General features: G+C 48.5%; 1 protein-coding gene and 1 long non-coding RNA gene across 4 annotated transcripts in view; one reads left to right on the forward strand and one right to left on the reverse strand.

Moving 5' to 3' along the window:
• TECR (trans-2,3-enoyl-CoA reductase) overlaps positions 1-15,280 on the reverse strand; it is a 28,962-nt gene extending 13,682 nt beyond the window's left edge. Inside the window, exon 1 of the mRNA XM_047776808.1 lies at positions 15,131-15,280. Coding sequence (XP_047632764.1) covers positions 15,131-15,145 — 15 coding nt within the window. The 5' untranslated portion in view covers positions 15,146-15,280. The remainder of the gene's footprint in view (positions 1-15,130) is intronic.
• The window catches only part of LOC125125576 (uncharacterized), a 29,174-nt gene that overhangs the window by 8,481 nt on the left and 5,394 nt on the right, over positions 1-15,299 (forward strand). The gene's annotated exons all lie outside the window — the stretch shown is intronic.

A 15,299-nucleotide genomic window follows, 5' to 3' on the forward strand; every position in this document is an offset into this window, starting at 1 on the left:
AAAAAAAAAAAAAAGATCCCTCTGGACTGTAGGGGGATAAGGATAGACGCAGGAAGCCCACTAAGGTTCTCAAAATCAAAGGATGGCTTAGATAAAGGGTCAACTAACTATATATAGCCCACAGGCCAATTCTGGTCCACCACCTGTTTTTGTACAAGCTACCACAGTTTCTATATTTTAAAGTCAGAAAAAAATCAGAAAGAACCTATTTTATGACATAGGAAAATTATATGAAATTCAAATTTCAGTACCCACAAAGCCATGTTCACTCGTTGACAATCATCTAGGGCTACTTTTGTGATAGAGGCAGAGTTGAGAAGCTGTCACAGAGGCTGTACGATCAGCAAAGTCTAAGCTATTTATTTACCAGCTGGGCCTCCACAGGTAAAGGCTGCTACACCCTGGCCTGGGCCTCAGGATGGCAGCAGAGCTGATGAGAAGTGGTTCTATTCCACCTGTATTTTGAAAGCAAACAGGATTTGCTGACTTTTGGACATGAGGTGTGAGGGAAAGAGCTGAGTCAAACAGACTGGAGCCTGGTAATAAGATTGGGAACGCCATTGACTGGGGAGGAGGAGGTGGGGAAACGCAGGTTGGTGATGGGGACCAGGTTCAGTTTTAGACATACTAAGTCTGAAATGCCCGTGAAATAGCTCCAAAGAGATCTAGCTGAGAAATACCACTCCTTCCCCCCCGGAATTAGAAGGAAACATCTGCAAGTGAACAAACTCAGCATTCTTTGAACACTTTTTGGCCATGTATCCCTAAAATGAGTCTATAGGAGGTTAATGTGACTCGGTAGGTTAATGATCTAGCTAGTCTTTGTGCAGGCGCTGGTTTGGTCTCCAGCCCGGGTTAAGGATATGGTGTTGCCACAGCTGTGGCGTAGGTGGCAGCTCCAGTTCAGATTTGATCCCTGGCCCCAAACTTCCATATACCACAGGTGCAGCCATTTAAAAAATGCATAAGGTAAGTCTGCAAATTGTGCATACCCCTCCCCCACATTTTTTAATTGCCACACCCAAAGCCTATGCTAGTTCCTAGGCTAGGGGTCTAATCAGGAGCTGTAGCTGCAGCTGCAGGCCTATGCCACAGCCACTGCAACACCAGATGCAAGCAGCATCTGTGACCTATGCCACAGCTCACAGGCAATGCCAGATTCTTAACACACTGCATCCTCACAGAGACAATGTCAGGTCCTTAACTCACTAAACCATAAAAGGAACTCTCCCCTCCCACATTTTAAAATTGATATCCAGTATTTTTTTTTACCTGAGCCTGAATAGTTGCAAAAGATGTCACCTCTGGCCTACTGGAGATAACACAAATTCTATATAAACATTTTTTGGGTTCTGTTATATCTCACAATAGAGTTTAAATACATGACTAATTTGATACCTACCATCATCCCTTTAAAAAGTTATAAACAAGCTCTTTAATATTAACTCCTTTTTTGTTCCATTCCTATTCCCCTGCCCCATGGAATTTTATCCAAATACGTGCTTGTGACTAAAGGTTATTACTAAGCATCCTACCTATTGCTCAAATTGAAATTTAATTTCTTAAAAAACATTTTCATGACCTAAGGCTCTAAGTGTAAAAAGAAAATCCTTCAGGATGAGTTATTACAATAGCAGTTTAACATACATCGTAAGTATAAATCATCAGTGTAGTATAAATCTATTCGCTAAACATTAACCATAAATAGTAGATTATTGGAGTTCCCATCGTGGCACAGAGGAAACGAACCCATCTGGGAACCACGAGGTTGTGGGTTCGATCCCTGGCCTTGCTCAGTGGGTTAGGGATGCCACATGGCCATGAGCTGTGGTGTAGGCCGGTGGCGACAGCCCCAATTGGGCCTCCAGCCTGGGAACCTCCCATATGCCGCAGGTGCAGCCCTAAAAAGCAAAAAAAAAAAAAAAAAACACCATAAAAAGTAGGATATTGGCACTATCTCAGTGGGACGGATGCACCTTTTTTTCCAATTAGTTCATGTAGCCAAGGTGAATTTTGCTTATTGCTAGAATAAGATAGGGCATTTGGTGGGGTGGTGGGACATGCCCACAGGATGCGGAAGTTCCCAGCCAGGGATCAAACCCTGATACAGCAATAACAATGCCAAATCCTTTACTCTGACAGTTCTTTATTCTTTTTTTTTTAAATACTAAGAAGCTGTGTTCACGTAAATAATCAGATGAGAATGAACAGAGTTTTGTTAAAGCAAAACAAAAAAAAATCTCACTCCTGTAAACTCCTTCTGAGTTACAGGCCCAAAGTCACAGAGTGATTCAATGTCGAAAACATTTGTAAGGATCTTCCAGCTGACTAGCCCATTAGGCACCACTCCACTGTTTTTCTGAAAGCAGTGACTTGTGACCTGGTCCCAGGGACTGACAACAGGACCCAGTCCCCAGGGCCTGGTGTTGCTCACTTTCTCACACCCATGCAGGTCCCTAAGAGCCCAGTAGCACAGTAGGCATTAACCAGTCAGGGTCAGAAATCCTGATCCCATCTCCAAGTTCAGACTCAGCCCCAGGCACCACTCATTTCCCAGACTCTACATGGCCCAGAGGAACTCCAAGCAAGCCCATCAAACCTTCTGATACACAAGCCAGAAGGCTCTGCCTAAGGGTGGCTGCAGCTGCCTACTGCAGAGCACTCCTGTTTTCTGCATACTTCTCAGGGATGCCAGGCTCAGGCCAGAGAACCCCAGAGCCCTGGAAACATATCTGTGCCCAAGCTGAATTAGGATGTGCTTGCTGTACAGAGACCTGCAAGGGCTCAACCACAAATAGAGGGCATCTGGAACCCCTAAAAGCCTTTTCTGCTGACTGAGAAGTTCCCGTCCTGCACTTGCTCAGTAAATGCTTACGGAGCCCTGCGATGGATGTGCCAGGCCTGTGCTAGGCGCTGGGCTCGACAATGGACAGAAAGACCTCAGATATGTGACAGTGGCATGCTGAGTGGTGACCCAGGTGCTTGGATACAACAGCCAAGCCCCCCCACCAGGCCTGCTTACACTCAAGGGGAATATACATAAAGAATCGATCACGTAACTCAAGGATGTACCAGTCACTGGGAAGAAAAGAGCAGGGCAGGGAGCCCAGAAGGTCACAGGCTGTGTGGTCCACAGAAAGCCTCTCGAAGGAAGCCTGATTTGAGCCAAATTAAGGACCAGCATGAGGCTCCCTGAAGGAAGTACAAAAGCGCTGAGGCAACACAGAGCCTGGCACAGCTCAACAAAAAACTGGAGCACAGCATACTTGAGGGCACGCAACTGAAGAGGAGGCTGGAGCAGAGGCCAAGACAAGAACTCTGGGTCTGAAAAAGCGATGAGTGATGGCAAGTTGGTGGGGTGCCACAAGCTGATCAGGTTTTGAGGACCCCCCCCCCCAGCTGCTGGGGACAAGCAGGGAAGCAGAGACAGGAGTGAGAATCTCGGAAACAAGACAGGCCAGAGACCGTGACAGCTTTGACTAGGGCACAGAGGCAGCAAGTGGTAGAAAAGACACCCTAGTTCCTGGATCCTGAGGTGCCACTGATTCAAAACAAGCTGGAAATTTGGGGGAGGGGGGAATGACACATATATCAACTTAAGATAAATAGGTAGATGGACATAAGTCTTGATATCCACCCCAACTTAAGGAACATGAAAATATGGGGTTAGGGGGTGCTGCAGGTATGTGAACCTTGGGAGAGTAGTAACAAGTAAGAGAGATGTTGGCAGAGTGCAGGTTTTCTGGAATATTTAACAGGCCTTACTATGTCCATAAAGGGAAAGGAAATTTAAAAGACAACACTCAGCTGCAGCTGTCGAGAGAAGGGTGCGGGAAGCTGCCCTTCTTTGGCCTTCCCCCTGCAGTGTTACCTGCGAGCAGCTCCTCAGGCCAAGGCCCTCGCACCTCTCCCGGCCCCACAGGTCTGGAGGATCGGCTCTGCATGAAGCAAGAAGAAATGAGCTCCAGAGTCTTCACACAGACAGCCCTCCCCATGCTTTCTCCTGCGGTGGTACACAGGTCCCCAGGCCCAGCTGGAGAGACTGGAAATGGTGCCATCCACTGAAGCCCTGGGTGAGTCAGGATGTGGTGAAAAGGACTGTTCCTGGGCCGATGTCTCAGACGGCGGTGTCTAGAGGAGCCTGCTAGGAAATTTACTGGGGCCTGTCGGTCATGGTTAGTTCTTCCTATAGGATCCCTATCTCATCCTTAGAGGAAAACTCAGAGTTCAGGTAACTGGGTCAAAAACGGGCCGAGGGAGCAATGACCAAATTCCCAAATGACAAAAGACAAGCAGGAGCCCAACCAACACTTCGAAGCTACATGTGCTCATGGTCTGGCACCCCTCGAGCCTAAAACCCTCCTGGGACCCTCCTCCTTGTTGGGCAGCAGTGCTGGGGCAGGGATAGGGGTGTGGGCATGATGACGTGGCTAACTGCCTGGGCCTGAGCTGCCCTGTGTGTGAGTCTCCAGTCATGCACACAATCACTCGATCCTCAGCAGGAGTTGCCGAGGACAGCCTGACACGAACAGCTACAGAAGGCGCCAAACACTACGCTGAGAACCAGAACAGGAGAGGTGACAGGGTGACAAGTGTGGCCTGGGTAGGTCAAAGGGAGACTTTCGGAGGAGGTGACATTCGAGCTGAGACCTGAATGATGGGATTCCCAGATGGGACAAGCAGAGCCACAGCTCCTGGAACCATCCCACCATGGGGCTCTCCCCACCTCCAGCCAGGAGATTTTGTGAGACTCAATTATCTGAAGAGTTTCAACAACATACTATTTCAGACTAAACACATCTCCCCAAGAATTCTACTGTTACCCTCACCACCCCCAGCAAAGAGAGATGCTCCCCTGACCCCACCTCCCCAGAAGCATCAATTTGGCAACTCTCCCAACACACACTTCTTTCTGCTCCAGAATTCCAATTCTTGACAGCTTCTCCTCACAAGAAGACTGGCGGCTGCAGCGCTTGGACCCCCTCAAGTTCAACCTGCTTCCTGTTGGTCCATGAAGCCCCAGTGCAAATGTTAAGCTCTCTCCCCCCAACTCGACAGACCCACTCCCACCCTAAGAACAGGCGCCATTCCCTCGGGCCCCACACAACTGGCACGGCCCCCTGCCAGTGCTCCCTGGTCCTTTTAAAGAGGAAGGAAAAAAAAAAAAAAAAGAATTCAGAAGGCCCAGGAGATGGCACAAATGCTGCAATCTCCTGGCTGCCTAAATGGCCCACGAGCTCTGCTTATGTAAGAGCCCAGTTCGAACAGGGACAGGGACAGGGCTGTGCCAGCCTGCCAGTCACAGCGAGCAACTGAGAGGCCCTTTATTCCTCAGAGGCCTGGGAAAGGCTCATGGTCCACCTCTAACTAACCACGGGACTGCAGCAGGGAAGCAGAGAGGCCCAAACACCATCCACAGCACACTCATCAATAATAAGGAACAAGTACTCTCACACATTTACATTTACGTAACACACACCAAATGCGTGTCCCCTGCCAAGGACTTAACAATAAACTGCCCTCTGAAAGTTAAACTTGCCATTCTCCTCCCTTCCTGAAAGACCTCCTCTTTCAGACATGGGCTTAGTGGAAGAGACCCTGAGGACAGAGGCTGTGGTTCACTTAGCTCAGTATTCCTAGTGTGACAGGCACCAGAGTTCCCGTTGCGTCTCAGTGGGTTACAAACCCGACTAGTAATCATGAGGACGCAGGTTCAATCCCCAGCCTTGCTCAGTGGGTTAAGGATCCGAGTTGCCATGAGCTGTGGTGAATCACAGGCACAACTCAGAACCCATGTTGCTGTGGCTGTGGCTGGCAGCTGTAGCTCCAATTAGACCCCTAGCCTGGGAACTTCCACATGTCGAGGGTGCAGCACTCAAAAGCAAAAAAAAAAAAAAAAGTTGGAACAAATGAACAAATAAATACACAATGGACTGAAAAACAGGTGAGCAGAGCCTACCACAAGAGAGCACCCAAACCAGCGGAACCTGTCAGCCACCTCTGCAATGAAAGACAGGCCCACATACAGTGCACAGGTTCCACAAGAAGTAAGACAATAGGAAATAGGTCACTTAAGGCTGGAGTGGATCAGGGGCTTACAGCCACCTCATAAAGTCAGCTTCCCTAGGTCAGGACTACTCAGGACTGGTCACACGGGGCCACCTCAGCCCAACACACGAGACACTGGGCTCATGAGGTCCCTGCAGCAGGCCCCCATTCACCCTTCACTTCCCATGAACCTGACCACAGGGAGAAGCTGCATTCACCTATCCATTCAAGAATCATTTGTTCAACAAGTCGGCACTGGTCAGATATCAGGGAAGCTGCAGGAACAAGACACCCAGAGTCCCTGCCCTCACGGGCCTCACGGTCTGTCCAAGTGAAAGACCATCAGGTACCCAAATGAAAACGCAACCACAGCCCAAGGAGGACCAGAGAAAATAAACAGAGTGCAGGGGTCACACTCCAGACGGGACGATCAGGGAAGGACTCTGGATGACGCTGAAGCCATGCTCTCAATAACAAGAAGGGAGCAACTATAGGGAAAACAAGAGGGAAGAGCATTCCTGCTAAGGGAACAGCCTATGCGCAGGGCACAACCATGGCTGAGGATGTTTGAGATGAAAGCAATGCAGCAATGAAAACATGAAAAGCAAGGGATTAGAGAAGGACCAGAAATCTCAGAGGATGTTCTCAGCACCAGAGTGCTAAGCTCCTCCCCTCTATGTGGAGAGACTTTCTGGGGGCTGCTGGGTGGGGACAGAGTCAGGGGGCAAGAATAGAAGCGATGCATTTGTGAGTAAAAAGGCCATAATAAGTATCAGATGACCAGGCCCACTTCAAGCACCCACTTCCTGGAATGGTCCTTTGTCACAATAAGTTAAAAAGTGGGTTCTGTGCTTGGACTTCACTGAGGATCTTGCCATAGAGAAGGAAAGAGCAGAGCAACCCAAGATGTGACTTGGATGTGTGACATTCTATCAGAACTGATCCTGATGACTAGGCTTCTTCCTCCATCTTCTGGGCATGTCACTGAGCATGAATCCACCTCCGGGAGCCTGCTGGGCCTTGTTCGCTGACAAGTCTTGAGGTGTTCAAAAGAGGCCACATGCAGACAGCATTTCACTGATGCAGACCTGTCCTTATCCACAAAACAATGTGTATGTTGTATGCACCTTGACTACAGGCCAGGAAGCATGCTGGGCACGTCATACTTCCCAGTGGCCTTCTGATACAGGTATCTTTATCCTGGCTTCATGGATGACAAAACCAAAGCTCAAGCAGGTTAAATAACTGTCCCGCAAGCAGACCCAGGGGCCTCCAAAGGCCACAACCACTGGACCACACTTTTTTCCTTCCACAGTGCATGACTGCCTGGACCCACCCACAGTAAAACCGACTTTGGGTCTAGTAGAATCAGGTTCTGCCACACACTAGCTGTGTGACCCTGGGCATGCTGCTTCGTCTCCCCATCTCTCAAATAGGTATAAGAATAGTACCAACTAGGAGTTCCCGGCGTGGCGCAGTGGTTAACAAATCCAACTAGGAACCATGAGGTTGCAGGTTCGATCCCTGCCCTTGCTCAGTGGGTTAACGATCCAGCGTTGCTGTGAGCTGTGGTGTAGATCGCAGACGCGGCTCGGATCCTGCGTTGCTGTGGCTCTAGCGTAGGCTGGCAGCTACAGGTCCAATTCGACCCCTAGCCTGGGAACCTCCATATGCCGCGGGAGCGGCCCAAGAAATGGCAAAAAGACAAAAAAAAAAGAATAGTACCAACTTCATAGGTTTATTGTAGGGGTAAACGAGTTAATAGATAAAAAGCACTTAAGAGTGAGCACCGGAGTTCCCGGAGTGGCGCAGTGGTTAACGAATCCGACTAGGAACCATGAGGTTGCGGGTTCGATCCTTGGCCGTGCTCAGTGGGTTAAGGATCCTGAGTTGCCATGAGCTGTGGTGTAGGTTGCAGACACGGCTCAGATCTCACGTTGCTGTGGCTCTGGCGTAGGCTGGTGGCTACAGCTCCGATTAGACCCCTAGCCTGGGAACCTCCATATGCCGCAGGAGCGGCCCTAGAAAAGGCAAAAAGACAAAAAAAAAAAGAGTGAGCACCATATTAGCAGTGGCTTTCGTTATTATTATGACAATGCTCTGGCTATATACTCAGGTTATTTTTTTTATTAAAACATTCTCAGCTGCCACCGTCAATATCAGCAAGAAGGTGTTAAGACCTAGCCTGAATTTAACCAACCAGCCCAAGGTCTCTGGCCTTTCTGTCGGTGAAAGTGCAGGGTTTCCCAACCAAAGTCAACAGCATTGACAGAGGTGCAAGTCTTCCAGAAGCACAGCCCTCATTCAGGACTGTCAACTCTCCACCTCTCTCACTCCTCAGGAACCACTTATTCAAGAGGATCCACTGGGTTCAGCCCCCACCACTGGGCTCCAACTGCTGCCCCACCCTGCACCCACCCAACCACACCCACCACTGGTCTTCTCCCACCCACCTCCCCCACCCCACCTCCTCCACCTTGGCCTCCACCTCCACCCCACCTCCTCCACCTCAGCACCAAGGTTTGGCTTGGCAGAACTTGTTAAATGTTAGCTGCTGTGCTGTGCCCTGCACTGAGCTGAGTGCTTTCCCTGCAACTGCTCCTCTAATGCTCACCAGAGCGACAACCCCTCGGAGAGATAACCTGGTGAAGCAAGGCCCATTGTGTCAAGCAATGTGCTGGTCAATGTGCAAATTGGGGCTGAACAGGGGGAAGGGCCTGATTGTAGTAGCACTTGCCTCTTCCTACAGTGTAAATAGCCCCACCGCCTCCACTATCCCATCATGGCTGATTTATCAACCTGACGGCCCTGAACGCAGAGCTGGGAAGATAAGTACAATCAAAGCCAATGCAAGCCAGCTAGAGCACAAGCTCACCCCGACCCCAATTATCTTTATGAGAAAATTGGCTTGAGAAGTTACAAAACTGGTCCACAGGCTCCACACCTTGTACAGGGCAGGCTCTACACCTTGTACAGAGCTGAATCCAGCTCTGATCCAAAGCCTGGCAGCCGTTGCTGTCTGCCCAGGGAGGAAACCACCCAACCAAAGGGAAACGGTGTGGCCCTGCAAAAGCCCCTCCTCTCTTGAGCTTCAGATCCCTCATCTGAGAGGTCTAGAGAGTTCTAAAGCTCATTCAGGCTCAAAGGCTCTGAGATTCTAAGTGCCCACAATCAGGGAGTGGGTGGCTGTAGTACAGAGGAACAATACCAAGGGTTAGAAAAAGGGAATCACCAGGAGACTCTGCCAATATGAATTACCACCCACCTGCTCAGAGCAAGAAGCCTTCAGGGTGTGGAAAAGCTAGGATCTCCCATAGGCTCTTGGCCTGAGGCACACCAACACAAAACACAAGAAAGGTCCTTAAAGCTCACCCTGCTTTCCAGGCTCCCCAGTCCCCACCTAGCTCTCACATCCAGAAGGCTGAGGGGCAGCCCATCCAATCTGAGGGCCAAGGGACTCCCTCGATCAGCAAACCACATTGGCCCAGAGCCCCTCCCGCTCTCCTCCAGGGATGCTATGGACTCAGAACAGCACAGCCACCAGCCACCTCAGGGCAGCATCAGCAGGGACAGAAACTGGAGTCTGGGGAACTCCCTGGTGATCCAGCAGTTAGCACTTTCACCACTGTGGCCCAGGTTCAATCCCTGGTCTGGGAACTGAGATCCCCACACCAAGCTGCTACACGCCACAGCCAAAAACACAGATAAATAAATAAAAATAGCAGGAACATGGATGCAACTAGAGATTCTCAAACTAAATGAAGTCAGAAAGAGAAAGACAAATAACATATGATATCACTTACATGTGGACTCTAAAACGTGGCACAAATGGGAGTTCCTGTCTTAGTGCAGCGGAAACGAATCTGACTAGGAACCATGAGGTTGTGGGTTTGACCCCTGGCCTCGTTCAGTGGGTTAAGGATCCAGCGTTGCCATGAGCTGTGGAGTAGGTCACAAACACAGCTCGGATCTGGCATAGGCCAGCAGCTACAGCTATGATTAGACCCCCAGCCTGGGAACCTCCATGTGCCATGGGTGTGGCCCTAAAAAGACAAAAGACTAAATAAATAAATAAATAAATAAAATGTGACACAAATGAACCAATCTACAAAACAGAAACAGACTCATGGACACAGAGAACAGACTTCTTGTTGCTAAGGGGGATGGACTGGGACTTTGGGGTTAGTAGGTACAAGCTACTGCATTTAGAATGGATAAGCAATGAGGTCCTACTGTACAGAATGGGGAACCATACCCAATCACTTGTGACAGAACATGATAGAAGATAAGATAACATGAGAAAAAGAACGTATATGGAGTTCCCATTGTGGCTCAGCGGTAACGAACTCGACTAGGAGCCATGAGGACACAGGTTCAATCCCTAGCCCAGCTCAGTGGATTAAAGATCTGGCATTGCCATAAGCTTTGATGCAGGTCACAGACGTGGCTAAGATCTGGTGCTGCTGTGGCTATGTCTCAGGGCGGCAGCTGCAGCTCTGACTCGACCTCTAGCTTGGGAACTTCCATACGCTGTGAGTGTGGCCTTAAAAAAAAAAAAAAGAGGAAAAAAAATGTATATATACGTATGATTGGATCACTGTGCTGTACAGCAGAAACTGTCAGAACATTGTAAATCAACTATAATCAAAAAAATTTTAAATAAATAAAAATAAAATTTAAAAATTTTAAAAAAAGGAAAGAAACTGGAGTCAGGCAAACCTGAGTCTATGGCCCAGCTCCACTGCTTCCTAGCACTTCCCCTTTTGTGCATAACCCTTGATGACCTATTTCCAGCAATTCCACAATTTTCTTTAATACTGGCCTTTGCTGGAAGCTCCCCCGTGGAAGAGCAGGTTAAGGATCCGGTATTGCCACAGCTGTGGCGCAAGTTGCAACTGTGGCACAGGTTCAATCCCTGGCCTGGGGAACTTCCATATACCTCAGGCATGACCCTCCCCCCAAAAAAAGAGAGTTCCCATCATGGCTCAGCAGAAACAAATCTGACTAGCATCCATGAGGACACAGGTTTGATCCCTGGCCTTGCTCAGTGGGTTAAAGGATCTGGCGTTGCCGTGAGCTGTGGTATAGGTCACAGATGAAGCTTGGACCTGGCATTGCTGTGGCTGCGGTGTAGTCTGGCAGCTATTGCTCCAACTTGACCCCTAGCCTGGGAACTTCCATATGCCGTGGGTGCGGCCCTAAAAAGACCAAAAAAAAAAAAAAAAAGTACCAGCCTTTGCTGTCACAATTAAATAGATTTTAGGGAATTCCCTTTGTGGCTCAATGGGTTAAGAACCTGACTGGTATCCATGAGGACGTGGGTTCAACCCCTGGCCTCATTCAGTGGGCTAAGGATCCAGCATTTTCATGAGCTGTGGTGTAGGTCAAAGACGAGGCTTGGATCTGACATTGCTGTGTTGGAGGCTGGCAGCTATGGCTCCAATTCAACCCCTAGCCTGGGAACTTCCATATGCCACAGGTGCGGCCCTAAAAAGACAAAAAAAGAAAAAGAAAAAAAAAACAATTAAATAGATTTTGCTCCAAGGAGCTGAGAGAGACTAAGTAACCTGCCCTGGGTCGTAGTTATTTAGTGAATAGCAGAGCCAGGCCCATCCAAAGCCCACACACCTAGGACACCAGTACACATGAGTCTGTGTTCTCCTTAATTTTCACCTTCCTACCCAGTTTCCTGACCCTAAACAACTGCCTCTTTACCAGAACACCACTTCCAGAAAGGTTCACATACTTATTCCTGTGGAGGAGGCTGAAGCAAGAACTACGTTGGTCTAGAATTATTCACAAGATGAGCACCAATAGAGCTACCCTTTTGGGGTAGAGGGTTGGGGAGGGAGTGGAAGATCCTAAATGGGGCAGCGGGGAGCCCAAGAGGATGAGCTTTTTTGCTTCTGGGTACCTATCTGTAGGAAATGGGCAGTGACCTGAGCTCAAGGAGGCTAAGAAGGACTGAACTTCCCAGGAATTAACAGACTCATTTACAAGCTACTGTAGCTGTTTTTCCAGTTACTACTGGGATCTGTGACCTCTCACCTGCAATGGCAAAACAAAATTTAAGAATTTTTTAGGAGTTCCCGTCTGGCTCAGCAGTAAGGAACCAGAATAGTATCCATGAGGACTCGGGTTTGATCTCTGGCCTCAGTGGGTTAAGGATCTGATGTAGCCGTGAGCTGCAGTGTAGGTTGCAGACACGGCTCGGATCTGGCATTGCCGTGGCTATAGTGTAGGCTGGCAGCTACAACTCCAATTCGACCCCTAGCATGGGAACTTCCACGTGCCATGGGTATGGCCCTAAAAAAGACAAAAAAAAAATTTTTTTTTAAAATCCTAGAGCCTAGGATAAGCAGTTCCCTTATTGACCTTGCTCTGACCCCAAGACAAGCCCTAGGCCTGCTCTGCCTTCCAAGAGCTGCTTCAGATATGGCCCAAGAGTGAGTGACCTGTTCTACCTGCTTGTCTCATCTCATTGTGAAAGGCCACATTTTCCGCTCACATCACAGAAGGGAGATTGGCAGTGTCGGCAAACTGTTATCAGAAATAGCAACAAATTTCCCCTCCAGTTGGAATCCTTCCTGCCTCATTAACTGTGTGTCACTGAGCCAGTCCTACACTTCCCTGAGCATCATTTGTACCACTTGTAAATTACACTTCACAATCTCCAAGGTCTCAGAGTCAAAAAGGTTTTGGGGTGGGGGGGTTATTAATCTCTCAGTGGACTGGGGGTCACTTGGGTGTGGAAGGATGGACTTACTTCCAAACAGAAACACATTCTTTGACGTGGATAACTAAAACCTTTTCTCAAACTGTTAAATGGGAGGGAAAGAATCTCTGCTATTTTTACTGCAACAAACACCTGAAGTAAAGCTCATCTGCCTGCTGTGCAAACTGGGCTGGGAGACAACTGCTCCTCCCGTACAGAAACTCTGCAGCTATCACCTCAGTACTTACTTGGCAAATGTTAGAAGAGAATGCCATCAGGGAACATGTCAAAATAACAACTTTTTTTTCCCCTCCAAAGTCAGTTTAAACAGTGGGTCTGAAGTTCCCACCTTCCTTCGGGGAGGGAAAAGGTTTGAGTAAGGTAGAGTGTGACCTCCAGTCCAAGCCAAGGGCCGCCCAGCTTCCTAGAACAAAAGTGGCCACCCCCAAGGGTCCTCAGAGGCCTACCTTATCTGCATGCCAACTAGCAAAACTAACTCCGTTTTATAAAAGGCCACACTTATCTTCCATCCTGCATCTTTCAAATTGAATGTGGCTTTTCCTCCAGGGCTACATAGAGGGTTTGAGTGGGAAAACTATATTAGAAGAACTTTATTAGAAGAATTTCATTCTGTAATCATAAAGTTGAATGAAAGATTATTGAATCCTACCTCCTTATTTGTGTACCATGTCAAAACAAGCAAGGACTTATAGGTTAAAAGCTTCAAAAGATGCTGGGTAAATTACCACCAAAAATAATAGTAGTAGTAAAGGGGTGGGCAAAAATAGTGGTGTTCCACTTATGAATAAAAACAAGAAATCTCTCCTTGTACTTACAGGAAGCACCTCACATGATCAAATTCATAGAGACAGAAAGTAGAATGGCAGTTACCAGAGGCTGAGCAGAGGAGAGAAGGAGCGGTTAGTGTTTAATAGGTACGGGGTTTCAGTTATGCAAGAATAGAGTTCTGGAAATGGATGGTGGTTATGGTTGTGTTGCACAACAATGTGAATGTACTTCATGCCACTGAACTGTACACTTAAAAATGGTTAAGATGGTAAACTTTATGTGTATTTTACCACTTTTTTTTTTTATCTTTTTAGGGCCGCATCCACGACATGTGGGGGTTCCCAGGCTAGGGGTCGAATTGGAGCCGTAGCGCCAGCCTACACCACAGCCACAGCAACACCAAATCCGAGCCTCGTCTGGAATCTACACCAGACGCCAGATCCTCAACCCATTGAGCAAGGCGAGGAATCAAACCTGAGTCCTTATGGATACTAGTCAGATTTATTTCCACTACGCTTCAGCGGGAACTCCACCACATTTTTTTTTTAATTGGGGAAGAAACTAATTTTCATTTAGGGACCAGCATAGTATAGTGGCTAGCAACTGAGACTCTGGAGTCCTGAGTTTCTGTCTCTGTTCTGCATTTACTAGCTGGGGACCTTTGAGCCAGTCATTTGAAATCTCTGAGGCTGTTTCTTCATCTATGAAAATTAGAATAATAATTAGTAGTCTCCTACTTCACAGGGGTGTGAGGATGAGAAAATAAGGTAACAGAATCTCACTAGTACAAAAGTAAGCACTCTCTAAATTATTCTTACTATGAACTTTATTAATAAATTTGTTTATTATTTAAGGTTACCTGCAAGCCAGCAATAATTAAATGACGGCTAGGTCTGTAAGGGCATCAGAACACTTCGTTTTAAGGGAAAAAGAGGCCCAAGTTAGGAGTCAGAAGACCTGGACTTCGAGAGTGGCTATGGGTGTCACACTTCTCCCTCGGCGACACGCAAGGGGTTGACTGAGATGATCTATTAGATTACCAGAAAGCAAGATCATCTTTATTGTAGTGTGGGAGCCAGCACTGGAGCTTCACCTCCTTCACCACCCAAGCTTCTCAGGCAGATGTCCTGGGCAAGGGAAGGGGTCCGAAGGTCATGACAGAGAGGACAGATTGCAAAGCCCCTTCCTAAACCCAAGGCGGAGGCATGCTGCAAGGTTTGTAAAAGACACCCTCGGTTTGGGAGCAAAGGCCCCACACCCTCGCTCCTCCCCCTGCCTAAGTCTGCAACTCATCCCACAGGGGTAGCTGCAAGGAACCTGCAAGCTTCTCAGGTCTTTCAGAGACCCCAAGAAAAGGCACCCCCAAAACAGCCTGGGTTGCAGAATTATAAATACCTCCCCCGCACATGCGCACTTCAATTTAAGAGCGGCCGCATAGCACAACACGCGCCTACTGCGCCTGCGTCGTCCGGCTCTTCCTTTAGGGCACAGGGCAAGAAAGGGGAGGTCCTGTTATCTCAAGTAGAAAAAAGAATGGGTCTGCCGGGGCCGCTCGGTCCCCGTTTCCTCGTTTCTTACCTCGTAATGCTTCATGGTTCTCTCAGGCGGCGCTACTATTTCTGCTGCTGCTGCCGCCTACCTGCGCGCGGGACCGCACTGGATAACTCACGCGCTCACGACCGCCGCGCGAGACTAACCGTGGCTCCGCGACGGCCCCGCCCCTCCCTGCCGCTCGCCCCACCTCTAG

The sequence above is a fragment of the Phacochoerus africanus genome, chromosome 4, assembly GCF_016906955.1.
Source record: "Phacochoerus africanus isolate WHEZ1 chromosome 4, ROS_Pafr_v1, whole genome shotgun sequence".
Taxonomy (NCBI): Eukaryota; Metazoa; Chordata; class Mammalia; order Artiodactyla; family Suidae; genus Phacochoerus; species Phacochoerus africanus.